Genomic DNA, 18,487 nt, shown 5'->3' with positions numbered 1-18,487 from the left:
TACCTTCGTACATACTTGCTAGTAGAGATGGATTTATTAGTTTGCATTTTAAAAGAAAAAAAAATTATTTCTTGTATTGTACTGATAATTAGGGTATTTGTAGGCTTTGTCCATCCCATAATCTTTTTATTTATAAAATACTTGTTAAAGCAAAAAAATAAAATGAATCTAAAGGCTAGTAATTGGTGAGGATAACGCTCAAGGCTGTCTATTGGTGAAAACTGATATTTTGTCGCATGATGTGGTTCATAATTGATGTATCATGCAATGCAATCAATCGGGTATGAAAACGACCAATCGGGTATTGTTCATCATCCACTTCCTTTCATTATTCATGAATGGATGATATTATTTGTGATTTTATTATTATTATTATTATTTTTATCTCACCTTAAATGATTAAATAATAATTAAAAAGATGAAAAATAATATATATTTTTTTTCCGTAAATTTGGTATGAAAATGTGAATGTGTTAAAAACATAAGACATATAGTTACTCAAAAATAAATATATAATTGCTTTGGTACGTAAGAAAATGACCAATCTTTATATCAATTGGCCTTATACTCACAACAAGATTTTTCAAATACATTCAAGTATTCTTCCTAATTGAGACCTTCCCACATGCCTCCCCTCATCTCTCTCTCTCTCTTCCTCAAGAGAGAATAGGGAGGAGACTCTTCTTCTTGTATTGTGTTCCCTTCCTCTTCCTAATCCCCCACCAAAGTCTATAATTTTGTTTCCAGGTTGTTTTTTAACTTTTGTTCTCTTCTTGCTATGCTTAGACTTGGTCTACTATATGCTAGGGACCAAAGACTCGTACGCGCTCTACCACACCACTCCCCCAACTATTGATTTGCCCTACTTAGTAAAACCATTGTGAAACACTATGTGTCAACTCGTGTGACTTGGCTATATACAACATTTTTAGATCTAACCTTGCCCACATGAATACCCCAGTGCATGACAGCCACGCGTCGGCACAATCATGCTTCTGACTATTGTCAACTTGGGATGCACAATGGTACCTATTTACATATGTTACGGATTTCCTATCTAAGTGTAGAAAATAAAATAAAATAAAATAGAAAAGGAGATGGAGAAGGAAGAGGATGGAGAGAGAATTAGAGGGCTGCATTTTTACTATTCTCAATTGTCCTTATTTATAGGTGAATGAGACCAGAAGAAAAATGAAAATACAATAAATCAATGATACTAATTGATTTATACAATAACCTAAATATGATATAGAATAAGTTATATTACCATACATATGCTAGAATAACATGAATATATGTTAAGTATGGTAATATTCTAACATCCCCTCAAACTCAGAATGATGGTGAAGATGGTATCTTGAATTTGCAAATAAGATCATATTGGCGGCTAGGTGATTAGGACTTGTGGATCCTATTGACGACCCAACAAAAGGAGTCTCTGTGGGGCTTGGCCTAAAGGGATAGTAAGCAAAAAACTTTAGGCAATATATCGGGGTAGTGATCCGTTAAGTGTATAAGAAGCCTCCAGAAGACGTGTGATGAATGAGAAAAAAACCAAATAACACATTTAATGAGACTTATTAAAAATGGGAAAAAAGCACTGCGGGAGATACTAGGAAATCGGTGTGGGAAAACTAATATACGAGATTTGATGATGAAAGGGAAGAGAATGATTTGTTAAGTGTGTAGGAAGCCTCTGGAGGATTGGTGATGAACATAAATGAATACCAAATAATATGTTTAATGAGACTTATCACAAACGAAAAAAAAAAAAAATGTTGTAGGAGACACAAGAAGATCAAAGTGGGCAAACCAATGTATGAGATTGATGATGAAAGGGAGGGCATCGATTCGTTAAGAAGCCTTTGGAGGACGTGTAATAAATGGAAAAGAACACCAAATAACTATTAAATATGAGATTTATCATGAATAGAAAAAAATATTGGGAGTGACACTAGGAAGTCAGTGGCTCTAATGCCAAAATGCCGTTCACAACTTGTACATTTGATTGGTGGTTTGATATGAGAAAAACTATATTGAAAAATGGACCTAATTGGGGTTTAAAAAATCATACATGTCAAGTGCTAAAAGACTGTTAAATTGGATGTGGTATGCTGTGTATGTTCTTAAATTAACAACCCAGGTTCTTATTAATGATGCTACTACATACAAGTAATAGACAACGAGAAAAATAAACAATCATGTGACACATGATTTATATGGTTCGCAACGTGCCTACACCCATAGAGATGCATAGGATTGTATTCAGAGAAAAGTAGGAACATTGTGGAGCAATATAATGTCTCTCCCTTACTTTTTCTCTCCCTCTCACACAAGGGCTACCTCTCTTTTTTTCTCTTTGTTTCATGCTACTCAATCCCACTCAAAACATATATAACATGCATATATATAACAAGTGACAAAAACCCTAAAAAATATATTTTGGGTTATTCACTTGAGTGGAGTGTTGAGCACTCATCGATCGAACTTTCTGTCTGATATTCGCTCGAATGGCCTATCGAGCGATCTCTTTGCTTATGCTTCACTCGAGCGACCTGTCGTATGAGCCTAAAGCGAACTCTCTGCTTGAGTTTCCCTTAAGTGACCCATTATACGACTGTCGAGCGAGCTCTCTATCTAGCATTTTATTAGCTCACAAACCAAGCTTCACAAACCTAACAATCTCACACTCGAAGACTAATTCAACCACAACCATCAACTATTGTCTTTAGTACAAGCCCTTCACAATTTGCAGCTCATAGCTCTCATCTTCAAGCTAGAAGACAAATTGAACTCATGCACGACTTCAGTTTCTCACGTGTGGTGGTTCCCTCAGCCAATGCATATGCAGGGCAACTCACAACTCCCACTGCATTGGGAATACCTGGTCTCGTACTGACCTTGGCCGTGTCCACCTTTTGTACAGTGTCTGCTTCCTCCTTGGAAGTCCAATTAGCTTCTTCCTAGCTAACTCTAATTTGCTTAATCTCCCATTTCGCAAGATTTTACTATAGCTCCATGGTTCACCACCTTTAGTCAGCAAGATATAGTTCAAGTTAGGTGAATACCATTACGGAGGTTTGGTTGTCCTGGTAGCCTTGCGAGTAGCATCTGTAGATGTAGATGACCCTGGATCACCAGACGTTCTATCCTTATCTTTTACATCTCTACTCTACACCGTGGTCTCAAAAACCTTCCCCAGACTTACATATTCACGAGGAGCTGCAAAATTGACTCCCTTTTGCTTCCCCATCATTTCGATTTACGTGACCAAGCTTGCTTTATTGTAACTGTGTATTTCTCTGCACGTCATTGGATTCAGATGTCAAAGACAAAGTATCTATTATCTAACTATGAGCCAAGACCATCGCACCCTTCATGACCTTCCACGTACATTCTGAAAAGAATACCAAATGACCATTATTGTCAAGTTTTCCCAAAGAGATTAGGTATATCTTCAACTTAAGAGTGTGTCTGGCTTTCTGCAAAGTCCACATATTACTGTTTGGGTGTATGATGGGTACATCTGCCACTCCCATTATATCCAGTGCTTCTCCATCTGCTATGTGCACTTTACCAAATTCACTAGTAACATAGTTATGTATGATCTCTTAGTGTGAAATGGTATGGAATGAAGTCCCCGAATCCAACACCCAATTGTGAATTGAATTGTGCATTGTAAGAAATATAGCATTTTGTATTTCTTTAATCACCACTTTCACAGTGTCATTTTTAGTCTTCTACAAATTCCGACAGTCTCTTTTGATATGGTTTGTCTTTTCACAATTATAATAAGTGATCTATTACCCAGATCTTGACTTACTCTTGCTCATATTCCTGGACTCTGACTTGTCACGTCCTCTATCCCAAGTGTCAATGTTTAGGATAGAACTCGAACTCGAGATCATGCCAGAGTCTTTTTTGCACACCTCCTCAGCAAGAATCAAGTCTCAAATATCGTCACATTTCAATTTCATCTTCTCGGCAAAATTACTACAGCATTTCTCATGGCCTCTCAACTGTTAGGCAATGATGCTAATAGGATCAGTTCCCGCATCTCATCATCAAAGTCAATCTTGACCGACAACAATTGATTTGTGATAATATTGAAATCATTCAAGTGTTGGACAACCAATGTACCTTCTTCTATCTTTAGGTTGAACAACTTTTTCATAAGATGCACCTTATTATTCGCCGACAGCTTTACATACATACTTGATAAATTTGCCATAAGATCTATTATGGTCTTTTCCTTGACAACGTTATGTGCAATTGATCTCAATAGGGTCAGTTGAATAACATCAGGACCTGTCAATCTAACATGTTCCAACATCCTCCATTTGTCCGGCTTTTTTCCCAACAGAGGATGTGGAGCCTTTTCCTGTAGAAATAATCTTCGATCTGTATCCTCCAATATCCAAAATTCGTGTCGTCAAACTTCTAGATTCCAGACCTCACTCTATCTCCTGCCATTGTTCTCCTTTCAGACTAGAACCTTGGCTGTTGATACCAGTTTTTGAAATTAACACCCTAGGTTCTTACCAATGATGCTACATTCAAGTAACAAGCAATGAGGAAAATAAACAATCATACAGTACAAGATTTACATGGTTTGACAACATGCCTATATCTATAAAGTTGCAGAGAATTTTATTTATAGAAAAGCAAGAACATTGTGGAGCAATACAATGTCTCTCCCTCAAATTTTCTCTCTCACACACAAGGGCCGCCTCTTTTTTTTTTTTTTTAATCTATTTCACGCAAGTCAATCTCACTCAAAACATATATAACATGTGTATATATAGCAAACAGCGGAAAACCAAAAACAAAGCAAATTTTGGTTTATTCGCTTGAATAGAGTGTTAAGCGTGCTATAAGCGAACTCTCTATTTGATGTTTGCTCGAGCGGCCTGTCGAGCGAGACTCAATCAAACTTTTTACCTGTTTATGCTTTGCTCTAGTGACCTGTCGTGTAAGCCTCGAGGGAAGTTTTTGCCTGAAGTTCACTTGAGTGAACTCTCTATCTAGAGTTTTCTTAGCTCCCAAATTAGGCCAATGTAAATAGCAAAGTGAAGGAACACACCTGCCAACAAAAATATGGAGCACAGGCACAAACAATTTTACGAGAGATACCAATATTGAGTATTTTTTGATACCATAAAAAAAAAATAGAAATTGATATTGGAAATGGTGAAGGATAGAGAGAGATTTTGAAAACTACATCTTTATTATTATTAATTATCGTGAAGAAGAAGAAGCTAGACTCTTCATGAGGTGAGTTAGAGCAAACGGAATACAACATTGAAGAATTTTCCATGGTTTCCCGTGGTAGCCAAGTTTGAGGTAAAAGACTAGTGATTAGCACTTAATTAGGTGGGAAGACGTCATCCTTTCGTGACTAGTTCTTAGGGAAAAAAGATGTTGATATCATAGTTAAGAAGTTAATGGGAGTGGGACAGTAGCATCATTACCTTCCATTATTACAATCTTGATAATGGTTTAAAAGAACGGCCATTACTTAATGAGAAATACTTTTTATAGTAGATAAATATAATCGGTGTGCAGTCGTAGAAAAAAAAAATGAATTAATACGGAACTTATATGAAAAAAAAAATTATTTTTTTAACTTTTTTTTTATTCATATAGGTCCCTCTGAATATAAAAAAATTTTTTTATAATTTTTTTTTATTCATTCCGTACAACCGATTGCACGTCGACTGCATTAACCGACCATATCTAGCAAAGCCCTTACTTAATTAACAAGTACTCAATCATGACTTCTCTTTAACTCGGCTTCTCAAGCTCACAATGATTTTTAACGGAATCAAATCTCAGTGGATAAGACATTTTAGGGTTTCTTTTTAAATGAAAAAATAATAAAATAAATTTGGTATTTAACAGAAGAAATTTCTAAAATTTCTAATTAATTCTATTAAAACGTAATAAAAGAATATGATAATTTTTTTCAAAGAAAATGTTTAAAAAGCACAATTTTTTTTTTAAATATGAGAAAAAAAGAAAAAAAGAAAGGAAAATGATCCACTTTTCAACTATTTTATAACTATTTTGTAACTCTACATATAATGAAGGGTAATTTTATAATATTAAGATTTATTTTTAATAGAGTGTTGTGATTATATTGATTGATTGAAAATGTGTTGTAAAAAAATCTAAAAAAGTAAAAATAAAACGAGACATTTCTAAGAAACCAACCCAATATGAAAGTTTTTAAATTTTTTGCTTTTATTTTATATTAATAATATGATTTGCGTGGACATGAAACGTACACTTGTTAACTTTTTATTAGTTGACATGTATATTATTTGCCACTTGGTACACTAGGCTCCGCCTTGAGTGGTTCAGAACACTCCACTACTATTTATTATTTTATTATTACTTTTTACTTACTTTTTATTATTTTTTATTACTATTTAATATTTTATAATTATTTTTTTATTACTTTTCATTACTATTAACAGAATATATGAAATCACCTCACTATCCAAACATAACCTAAATCAACAGAGAAATTACTTATAAGTTTCTAAAAAGCCATAGATGAAAGCTTAAAAAACTAAAAGAGGTTATGTTTGGATGTTGAGATGAGTTGAGTTGAGTTATGAATAATATTATTTTGTGAGTTCTATTGAGATGAGTTTAACTTTTTTAAGTTGAGATGTGTTTAATTTTTTTGATTGTATATGAAATAGATTGAGATGAGTTTAATTTTTTTTATGAGAAGTTGAAAAAATAATTAGTTTCAATCGATAATTAGTTTGAAATGAATTAAAATAAAATGAATTTGAACAACCAAAGACAACTTTAAGATAATTTTTACAAAACAATGAAAACCCACTTACTATTTTTTTAATTAATAAAAAAGCCATAAACATCTTTCTTTTATAGGACATATTTCCTTAGAAGATATTACAAACGTGACTAATTATTTGTCACTTGCCCTATAAATAGAAATTCAAGCAAAAGGCATCAAAATGTCAAGCTTGGGATACCCACAAAGTGAAGGCCTTTTCTTTTCTATTCTTTTTTTCTCCCTTTCCCTAGACCTTGATGGACTCATGTTCACGTTAAAAGCAATTACTTTCCCTTTATATAATTCACTCAAATAAAAAGAATGGGTAATTCTAACAGTCCAGCATTTATTTTTGGACGTACCGCTATCAACCTTTTTTTATACATATTTTTAGCATTTTTAATCATTAAAAAAAATTAAAAAATATATAACTTCATTGATAGTAACTTCTTTAATTATTAAATACAAATAAAAAATAAAAAATTAAAAAAAAATTAAAATACTCGAGTGGCCTGTAATTTTGAACGGTAACATCGAAAGGGTTAAGTAGCATTTTCAGCCCTAAAGAGTAGTTTCTTTTGCCACTTGAATCTTGTATCTGCCGTATGAAACCACAAAAACCATAGAACGACTCAACAATGAACAAAAGGAAATTATTTTGCTATACATATTGATATTTTATTAATAAACATTGAAGGCTTTTGAAAGTGGGTGGTTTTACAATCTTCACTTCCTCAGCTTTCCTTGGGCTAATTGATTACTTGACACCCGAAATCACCATAATCTTGGTCGTTGGTGTTGTTGGTTTGCGTGTCGAAAAGACTTTTGCCATTGTACGATGAGAGTTGAACAAAGCAAGCAAGTGGTGATGGTAGAGTACTACTCTTATTTATAAGCTTAAGAATGAGAGAATTAGAGAGGTCGCCAAAATGAATGTGGATGTAAAAGCTAAAGAAGGATGGGTTCTGGTTGAGTCCCCTACGGCCAAATTGGCTAGCCATGAAGTGGCTAGTTCAGCCTGTTGAATTGCAGCTGAATTAGATTCCGATCCCGAGCCTGATTCTGGCTCTAATCCCGACCCATCATCTGTTGTTGTTCCTGTGGTCTTAGGAGAATCTCTCGAAGATTTGAGACTACACGAAAATAAGTTTCAAATCACATATCAACTACAAGAATACTCCAAGATCAACAAAATGAATCAATGCCCCAACTATTACAAAAAACATCATAGTGCAGTTGCAAAAACAGTAACTATTTTCATTTTGTTAAAATAAAAATGGGAGTTTTTCCGTCCACATCAATTTTTGGATATAAGTAATTTTCTCATTTTAAATGAATTATATAATTATGGTATCATTTCGAATCTTAAAAGTAACTTAATATATTTCAGTTATGCAACTGACATTAACTTATATTTCTTAATGTCACAACATGTCAAACTCGAAAAAGTGGTGTTGCTAGAATATTGTCAACTTGACACACCAACAAATGCACACTTAATTTTAAACCTTTAAAAAAAAAAAAACTAATTTAAAGAGTGGTGGCTATATAATTATTAGATTACTCTCAACCATACATACGAGTAATGTTATATATAATCGTGAAGTGTGCAAACGCCGTGTAGTCGTTTTAAAAATTTTAAAAAATAGTAAAATTTATTATTAAAAAATTAATTTTTATTCTTATAGATTTCATATTTATTTAAAAATAATTATATAATACTTACAAAATATTATTTTTTATAGAATTATTCCTTGTAATTTTTAGATAAAAAAATAAATAAAAAACATTTATAATTATAGGATACTTGCAAACTTATAATTTTTCCTTGTAATTTTTCCTTTACTTATAGAATTATTCATTGTAATTTTTAGATGAGAAAGAAAAAAAAAGTTGCAAAATAACACCTGGGAGGAGAAGGGCAAAATGTGATGGTATAATCAGCTCCGGTACAAGTGAAGGTGCTGGTTGCATCATCGTAAGCATAGCTATAGGATTTGGGACACATCGACTTGAACATTTGCGAGTACGTTGACGGCTTACACGTCGTCGCTGTATTATACGCGCCGCTGCAACAGTACTCTGGTTTCCCAAACGCCTCACACGCGCTTCGACATGCTCCGCCACCCTCCACTCTCAGCTCAGCAGGGCACCGTTGGTTCAGGTCCTCCGCGCACCCGGTATACTCACAAGTACCTGACCCGCCACTCACTTCCACGATCATCGGCAGGTTGTAGCCGTCGACCAGGCTCACGTCGTAGAAGTCCTGTGATCCGGAACCGAGCGTGAACTCCGCTAGAGTTGCCGGCGGGGTGGCTCCCCTGCCGCTGCATTCGACGGTGCCGGAGCCACAGTCCGCGGTAACGCAGGATCCGCGATCTTCGCCGTCGAAGTTACAGCCCGTCCGGCCCCAGAAGCGTCCGGACCAGCCTGTTGGGGCTTGGAAAGTGCGAGAGCCGCTTTTTGTGAGCTGGAAACCGGTGCTGTCTAGCTTTGGACTGCCTGCGCTGGACAGAATTCCAGGCCATACTGTGAAATCACACTTGTTTATGAATGTAAATGTGGCACCTGAAGCCCCTGAAAAAGAGCATGCAATATGAATCAGTTTGATCGTACTCACGTTTCTGTAGATCAATAATTAATTACAAGCATATACCCTGAACTGCGATACTCTGCACCCTGAAGATTTCGTTTACCTTTGAAAATGAGAAGAAAAGTGAGGCTCAGAAGCATGGTACCAGAATAATGGCATTGGAAGAACGGATCCATAAGGGCTTCCCTCCTTAATTTGTTTGTGGGTTTTCTAGAACGAATGATTTCTGCTAAATACGTTATCTCAGAGGAGAGATATTCCGCTAATGATGTTGGTGCATTAATGGTGGATGATAACTAAAGAAAAATACAAATTCAGCGAAAGAAAAATCAGAAGAATAACGGAATCCAAGACAAGGGTCCTTTCACTACATGGCAGAGAGAGAGAGAGAGAGAGAGAGAGGAATGTAGAAGGATTTTGGGATGTCCACCCAAAAAACTGCACAGATAGTGCAGAGTAATTGTTTTTTTCTCCAATTTTATCTCACTCTGTCTTGGAAGAAAAGAGTGGACGAGAGTGGAGGGCAGAGGGAGTGGTGGTGGAGAATCGTGATCTTCTGCTCTACATCCGTATTTATAATGATATATTATATGCACAAGACATCAAAGGAGGTGAGTGCGTCTGAGTCCCCCCCCCCCCCCCACCTTCACTGTTACTGTTAGAGGAAGCTTGCTTTCCTCAACTTTAACCTATGAAAAAGCTTTAATTTCACCCTTTTCTGCCTCCGAAGACTATTCTCTCGTTAATGAATGATATCTTCTATTTGCAACTAGCTGGAAAATGTTACCTTTATTTTTATTTTATTAAAATATATTTATAAGTCGGTTTCTCGACGCACCAAACTTATCGCTAGTATCATCTGTAAAATGCTAGAAATATACATGAAAATACACTATTTATACTTATAATTTACATCCATAAAGTGCTATATGTACTAATGTGTCACTTATAAAAATTGGTGAAAATTTTAAAAGTCAAAACTTAAATTGTAGTTAAAAAAGAAAATACTGATAAAATGATACTCTACTCAATATGTATAATATGATACTGCTATTCAGTGTGTATAATATACATACATACATACATAAATATACAGAGCATAATTGTCTTTTTCACGAGACACACATGAAGAAAGAGTATACGTATAATTTTTTTTTTGATAAGGGGGTGGGTGTGTTTGAATCTAGATTTTTTATTTGAAGACCTGAATTATGTGTCATCAAACTATTAGGCTCTTGGTAGTATACCTATAAAATGTTAGAAACCTCGTAAACGGCCTATTAATTTAGATACTCGTATATATAATTAGTAAAATTATTAATGTATCTTGTTGAGTACTGTGGAGTTTGGTCCACACCGCTCGAGCGGAGGCATTGGCAGCTCGAGCGAAGTCAGACAGAGTCGAACGCTCGATGTCAGCTCGACAGTGAGCTCGAGCGGAGGCATTGGCCGCTCGAGCGAAGTCAGGCAGAGTCGAACGCTCGACGTCAGCTCGACAGTGAGCTCGAGCGAGACGCGGAAGGGAAGTTCGCTCGACGCGCGCTCGACACGCCGCTCGAGCGAACATGCGATTTAGGGATTCCGCTGTTTGAACTATATATATGATTTTTTGACTCTTATGTCTGTGTACTGTAGACACGAAAACACTGTGGACGAACAGTGTTGAGACCGATCTTGTAGTGTGATATTCCTCAATAATAAAATCCTCTGTAGCTCCCGTGGACGTAGGTAATTTGCCGAACCACGTACATCTTGTGTCGCGTGTGATTGCGTGTGTGATTGTTTTTCTCGTTCGTTGTTATTTCAATTCATTGTCATCGTTTTTCACAACAATTGGTATCAAGAGCCAAGGTTCGGGTCTGAGGAGAAACGATGGCTGGAGATGAATTGAAGGTATCGGGGATCGAGAAGTTTGATGGCACGGATTTTGGATACTGGAGGATGCAGATAGAGGACTACCTCTATGGGAAGAAACTTCATCTTCCACTATTGGGGCAGCAACCGGAAAAGATGGATGATGCTAGTTGGAACCTGTTGGATCGACAGGTTCTGGGGGTTATTCGATTAACCCTGTCGAGATCCGTTGCACATAACGTCATCAAGGAGAAGACGACTGCGGATCTCATGGCGGCTTTGTCAGGTATGTATGAAAAGCCGTCAGCGAATAACAAGGTACATCTGATGAAAAAGTTATTCAATTTGAAAATGGCAGATAGTACGTCTGTTGCACAACATCTGAATGATTTTAATACTATCACAAATCAATTGTCGTCTGTTGAAATTGAATTTGATGATGAGATACGTGCACTGATACTATTGGCTTCATTGCCAAATAGTTGGGAAGCCATGAGAATGGCTGTCAGTAATTCTGCTGGTAAAACTAAACTGAAATATGATGATATTCGTGATTTGATTTTGGCTGAGGAGGTGCGCAGGAAAGATTCAGGTGAGACCTCGGGTTTGAGTTCAGCCCTAAATGTTGATTCTCGAGGGAGATCACATGACAGGAACTCAAACAGAGGAAGATCAAAATCAAAGTACAGGGGCAAGAGCAAGTCGAGGCCTGGTCAGCAGGCAACTTGCTGGAATTGTGGCGAAGCTGGCCACATAAAGAAAAACTGCAAAAACCCCAAGAAGACGGAGAATGATAGTGCTAATGTGGTAACTGAAGAAGTACATGATGTACTATTGCTTGCAGTTCATAGTCCAGTTGATGACTGGATACTGGATTCAGGGGCTTCCTTCCATACATCTTCCCACCGGGAACTAATGCGGAATTATGTTGCAGGTGATTTTGGGAAGGTATATTTGGCTGATGGTGAGGCTTTGAACGTAGTGGGGATGGGAGACATTGACATTGCACTCCCTGGCAAGAAAAAATGGACCTTGCAAAAGGTCAGGCACATTCCTGAGTTGAAGAAGAACCTCATTTCTGTTGGGCAGCTTGATGAGTGTGGTCATTCAGTGGTGTTCTCAGATAGCACCTGGAAGGTCACAAAAGGGGCATTGGTACTAGCTCGGGGTAAGAAAACTGGTACACTATATATGACTACTGGTTTAATTGACACTATTGCTACTACCGTTGCAGAGAGCACAGCAGATTTGTGGCATTGTAGGCTTGGCCATATGAGTCAGAAGGGCATGACGGAACTTCTGTCTAGAGGCAAGCTACCAGAACTGAAGACAGTTGATCTCGGTATGTGTGAGAGTTGTGATATGGGAAAACAAAAGAAGGTCAGCTTCTTGAAAAGTGGCAAGACGCCAAAGATAGGAAGACTTGATCTTGTGCACACAGATGTGTGGGGTCCTTCCCCAGTTGCATCTCTTGGAGGTTCTCGCTACTATGTTACGTTCATTGATGACCATAGTAGGAAGGTATGGATTTATTTTTTGAAACATAAATCTGAAGTATTTAATGTTTTCAAAATTTGGAAAGCCATGGTTGAGACAGAGACAGGCTTGAAACTGAAGTGTTTGAGGTTTGATAATGGTGGTGAGTATGTTGATGGCGGGTTCAAGGAGTTCTGTGCAGCTCTGGGTATCAGAATGGAGAAGACCATTCCTGGGACACCACAGCAAAATGGAGTTGCTGAGCGTATGAACAGGACTATTAATGAGCGTGCTAGAAGCATGAGGTTGCACGCTGGACTACCACCCACTTTCTGGGCAGATGCAGTCAGCACTGCTGTTTATTTGATAAACAGAGGGCCATCAGTTCCACTGGATTGTGGATTGCCTGAGGAAATTTGGAGCGGGAAAGAGGTTAAGTTTTCTCACCTTAAAACTTTTGGTTGTCTTTCTTATGTGCTTGTTGATTCTGATGCTCGTAGTAAGCTTGAGGCTAAGTCAAAGAAATGCTATTTCATTGGCTATGGAGACGAGGCATTTGGCTATCGTTTCTGGGATGATCAGGGTCGGAAAATCATAAGAAGCAGGAATGTGATTTTCAATGAGAAAATGATGTACAAGGATAAGTCTAGTACAGCTTCTGTAGTAGCTCCTCAGGAGTTCGAGTTTGTAGGATTGGATGACCTACCAAAGGTCACAGTGCAGTGTAGAGATGTGAGTGACGGGGAGAGTGGGTCTAGTGCACCCATTCCTATTATTCCGCAGTCAGTTTCAGAACCGTCTACTCCTACAGTTGCAGTTCGCAGGTCAGTTAGGACTATACGTCCTCCACAGCGTTTCTGACCTATTTTGAATTACATTCTGTTGACAGATGGTGGAGAACCGCAGAGTTATGAAGAAACCTTGCAAGATGAGAATTCCAGCAAGTGGGAGCTGGCCATGAAAGACAAGATGGATTCCTTGCTAGGGAATCAGACATGGGAGTTGACAGAACTTCCATCAGGGAAGAAGGCATTACACAACAAGTAGGTGTACCGGGTGAAAACTGAGCATGACGGCAGTAAGAGGTACAAGGCTAGACTTGTTGTAAAAGGCTTTCAGCAAAAGCAGGGTATTGATTACTCTGAGATCTTTTCTCCTATGGTAAAGATCACAACTATCAGGATGGTACTGGCTATGGTTGCTACTGAAGATCTATTTCTTGAGCAGTTAGATGTGAAGACAGCTTTTCTTCATGGAGACCTTGAAGAAGACATCTACATGCACCAGCCTGAGGGATTTGTGGTACAGGGAAAGGACGGTTCAGTTTGCAGACTGAAGAAGAGCTTGTATGGCCTGAAGCAAGCTCCTAGACAGTGGTACAAGAAATTTGACAACTTCATGCACAGTGCAGGGTATATTAGATATCAGGTAGATCACTGTTGCTATGTCAGGCATTTTGACAATTCTTACATTATTTTGCTGTTGTATGTGGATGACATGCTTATTGCAGGGGCTAGTATTGATGAGATCAATAATCTGAAGAAGCAGATGTCAGAGCACTTTGCAATGAAGGATTTGGGAGCTGCAAAGCAAATCCTTGGCATGAAAATTGTCAGAGACAGAGTCAGAGGTACGTTGAGACTCTCACAGGCTGAGTATTTGAAAAAGGTACTCAGCAGGTTCAATATGGACAAGGCCAAACCAGTTGGCACACCCTTGGGAAGTCACTTCAGACTCAGCAAGAATCAGTCACCAGAGTCAGAGGAGGAACAAGATTACATGAGTAAGGTTCCTTATGCCTCAGCTATTGGTTCACTTATGTATGCTATGGTTTGCACAAGACCGGATATTGCCCATGCAGTGGGAGTTGTGAGTAGATACATGAGTAACCCAAGAAAGCAACATTAGGAAGCAGTGAAGTGGATTTTGAGGTACCTAAAGGGTTCCTCAGAAACCTGTTTATGTTTCTCTAGAGAGAGCTTGGAGGTGCAGGGCTATGTTGATGCTGATTTAGCTGGAGATATTGACAACAGAAAGAGTACCACGGGCTTTGTTTATACACTTGGTGGTACTGCAGTGTCATGGGGTTCTAATCTACAGAAAACAGTTTCTTTGTCTACAACAGAAGCTGAGTATATTGCAGTGTCAGAGGCTGCAAAGGAGATGGTATGGCTACAAGGTTTCTTGGAAGAATTGGGTAAGAAGAATCAGAAAGGCACTCTCTACAGTGACAGTCAGAGTGCCATATTCCTTGCCAAGAATCCAGCATTCCATTCAAGGACCAAGCACATTCAGATCAGGTATCACTTCATACGGTCATTGTTAGATGACGGACAATTGTTACTTGAGAAGATTTGTGGAAGCAAGAACCCTGCTGATATGTTGACAAAGGGTGTTACACTTGAGAAACTGAAGTTGTGCGCAACTTCAGTTGGTCTTCTAGAATGAAGACAGGAGCAGTGAGTTGCAGAGGTGGAGGATATCATGTTTGAGGAAGGCGGTGATACAGCGAGTGTACCAGTCTCCAAGTGGGAGAATTGTTGAGTACTGTGGAGTCTGGTCCACACCGCTCGAGTGGAGGCATTGGCCGCTCGAGCGAAGTCAGACAGAGTCGAACGCTCGACGTCAGCTTGACAGTGAGCTCGAGCGGGAGGAGTTCGCTCGAGCGGGAGGAGTTCGCTCGAGCGGAGGCATTGGCCGCTCGAGCGAAGTCAGGCAGAGTCGAACGCTCGACGTTAGCTTGATAGTGAGCTCGAGCGGGACGCGGAAGGGAAGTTCGCTCGACGCGCGCTCGACACGCCGCTCGAGCGAACATGCGATTTAGGGATTCCGCCGTTTGAACTATATATATGATTTTTTGACTCTTATGTCTGTGTACTGTAGACACGAAAACACTGTGGACGAATAGTGTTGAGACCCATCTTGTAGTGTGATATTCCTCAATAATAAAATCCTATGTAGCTCCCGTGGACGTAGGTAATTTGCCGAACCACGTACATCTTGTGTCGTGTGTGATTGTGTGTGTGATTGTTTTTCTCGTTCATTGTTATTTCAATTCATTGTCATCGTTTTTCACAACAGTATCTAACATGAGAAAGCGGCCTAACGTATGTCAAACATATGATCATTAACAAAAGATTGATATTTCTTTTTGTCATATATATATATATATATAGCTATATACACCAAGACGTGCGTTGACATTTCTTATTTTCTCACCTAGAAAATAAAAATTGTGTTGATCAATGGAGAAAAGCAATAAATCATCATCGAGACTTTGACATTTTTGATCAGTCAAAGTTATGTTCCTTAATTAGTTGGAATGAAGAAGAAAATAAGGAATGTGGTGAATGGAGATCGAATTATGAGTTTTTTTAGTTTTTTGGTGGGCAACAACTGTTTTTTTATAATTTAATTTTAGGTGCTCTTTTGGAACTTTAGGGTTAATTGGATTATCTCAAAATTCTTAGAGGAAGGCTAAAGAACATTTTTCGAAACTTTTTGAAGGAATACCTAGGTTCATAAAACAAGGCAAATACTTTTATGATTTTTGTCTGACGTCCAAGGATTAAATACTTATTTTTAACAAAAATACAAAATATAGAGGGAAAAGTGCCCGATTGAGTACTGTTCACATAGATGCGGTCAATCAGTACATCAATTTTAATTGCTAATAGTTTTTTTATTGCTATAAATTAGTCGCAAAAACTCGTTTTTCTTGTAATAACACTAAGGGCTCGTTTAGAATTTGGAAGATATTGAAATTAATTCAATTTAGTCTAATTTTAAACTGAATCTAATATCTAAACATCTAACTCTTAAATCATGAAATTCATCTCAATTCAAACTTTCTTTACATGTAGAATCTATAATATTTTTCAACTCAATATTTATATAAATGCGAGACCTATTACATTTTTCAACTTCTTATAAATACATCTAAACTCTTTTTAACACTCAAACACATATAAACTCATCTTAGGTGGGTCTCACAAAACTCATTCCACAATCTCAACTTACTACTATTTATAAAGAACTCAATTCATTTTAACTCAACTTAACATCTAATCGAGGAGTAATGATAATGCGATGCCAGCATTCACCAATTGATGTGGCATTGCCACGTTAGTGTAAACTATATATATATATATAGATGTAATGTTCCTCGTAATTAACTCGTATATCCGCGGGCTGAAGTACTATATATTTCAAACAGCTTAGCATACATGAATTTTTGAGAATTGATTTTAATTGGTATCAACCAAAATAAAGTCTGATTCAGTAATTCGAAGTTTCGAACTATACCCACCTCTTTCATATTTTTCAAGTCCTGCTTATTTCTATTTTTGGCTTTTAGCTAGGAAATTAAGTACTAGATCTGTCTTTAATTAACACCATTTCAGAGCTGCCAAGCTTCTTTTTATTTTTATTTTTTATTTTATTTTTATTTTTTATTTATTTTATTTTATTTTATCACATTTCCTCTAAATGTGTTGCCCAATATATAACATTCCTCTTATATCTTCCATCGCACGAAAGAGAGAGCTATGCGCGCATCACGTTCAATGATTGATGTTTATGTGATATTCCAAAATTATAAAGCAACCAAAGGCATAAATGATCATGTCCATCATTTCCTATAATATCTGCACATTATGGTTCGGAGTGATAGAGGGATTATGATTAAGAGGTTGTTTGGATATGAGATGAAATGAGATGATTTTAGATAAAAGTTAAAAGTTGAATAAAATATCGTTAGAATATTATTTTTTAATATTAGTATTATTCTAAAATTTGAAAAAATTGAATTGTTTATTATATTTTATACGAGAATTTAAGAAAGTTGTAATAATGAGATGAGATGAGATGAGATGAGATGAGATGAGATGCGTGAGTGTTTGTCAACCCAAATAGCCTCTAAAATATGAATCAATGGACAGACAACTGAATCGATTTTATACCGCGTCTATCTTAAAAATTCTATGAGATCCTAATTCTTATATTATCATTCCCATAATTTCAATGCCAAGCTGAAATTTATTCCAGCTTCACTAGATAACTTAAAATATAGTTTTTTTTTTTTCCTTATAAACTAAAAAAGATTTTACTATTTGAAGATCATGTATAAGCTTTGTTCTTGTTTTATTCCCACCAAAGCAGTTCATGACCTTGGGAAAGTAAAAATATTCTTGCTTTTTGTTTGGCGTACGATCGCCTACAGCTTTCCTGCTTTTTCTTTCTCTTTCTCCTTTTGGGAATATTAGTTTTTCGGGAGCAACACTTGATGAAAAAGCTAAAATATATTCTCTTGAAAACCTTTTAATCGAAACACTCATGTCCCTCCTCCATGCAGAGAGCATCAAAACGTTAATCACAGACCAAGGGCATCATTCCAAAGGCTGCATCACGAGGCAGCTAACGCTCCCCGTGATCTCCTTAGGCCAAAGCTGGCAGATTCTCTTGAATTGTTGTCTAAACGTCACTCTCATCTCATTTCATCACACTGTACTGATGTCATGTTAATATTATCAATAAACATGAGATCCTTTGCATTTGAGGTTGAGAGAGGTGATCATCGCACATGATTCGTTGCTTAATTAATCATTTGTGATTGCCTCAAGATGATGAAGCAAGTCGCATGGTATATATAAAATATTATCTCATCATCAACACATATGTAAGGACTTTTATTCAAGTGTATCAAAAGTCAAAATCATGGCTTGATCTGTTTGCATCTCAGGATATGAGCGAAC

The 18,487-nt window shown here is 37.1% G+C and overlaps 1 protein-coding gene across 1 annotated transcript; it reads right to left on the bottom strand.

The window, feature by feature from the left end:
* Positions 1–7,450: 7,450 nt before the first annotated feature.
* On the bottom strand, positions 7,451–9,960 carry LOC122317020 (thaumatin-like protein 1). The gene is made up of 3 exons (XM_043133907.1): positions 9,508–9,960; positions 8,719–9,388; positions 7,451–7,944 (listed from the first exon to the last, which is right to left on the bottom strand). The coding sequence occupies exons 1-3, from the start codon at positions 9,578–9,580 to the stop codon at positions 7,701–7,703; spliced, it is 987 nt and encodes a 328-aa protein (XP_042989841.1). The 5' UTR covers positions 9,581–9,960; the 3' UTR covers positions 7,451–7,700.
* Between the last annotated feature and the right edge of the window lie 8,527 nt (positions 9,961–18,487).

The sequence above is a fragment of the Carya illinoinensis genome, chromosome 7 (assembly GCF_018687715.1).
Source record: "Carya illinoinensis cultivar Pawnee chromosome 7, C.illinoinensisPawnee_v1, whole genome shotgun sequence".
Lineage (NCBI taxonomy): Eukaryota > Viridiplantae > Streptophyta > Magnoliopsida > Fagales > Juglandaceae > Carya > Carya illinoinensis.
The sequence above is the reverse complement of the archived record's forward strand: the minus strand, read 5'-3'. Positions and strand labels throughout refer to the sequence as shown.

Coding starts and splice junctions, on each gene's coding strand:
- LOC122317020 (XM_043133907.1), bottom strand. CDS start 9,580: ATGGATCCGTTCTTCCAATGCCATTATTCTGGTACCATGCTTCTGAGC. Junction 9,389..9,507: donor TTTTCTTCTCATTTTCAAAG/GTAAACGAAATC, acceptor GCTCTTTTTCAG/GGGCTTCAGGTGCCACATTT. Junction 7,945..8,718: donor TTTTGCCCTTCTCCTCCCAG/GTGTTATTTTGC, acceptor ATTTTCGTGTAG/TCTCAAATCTTCGAGAGATT.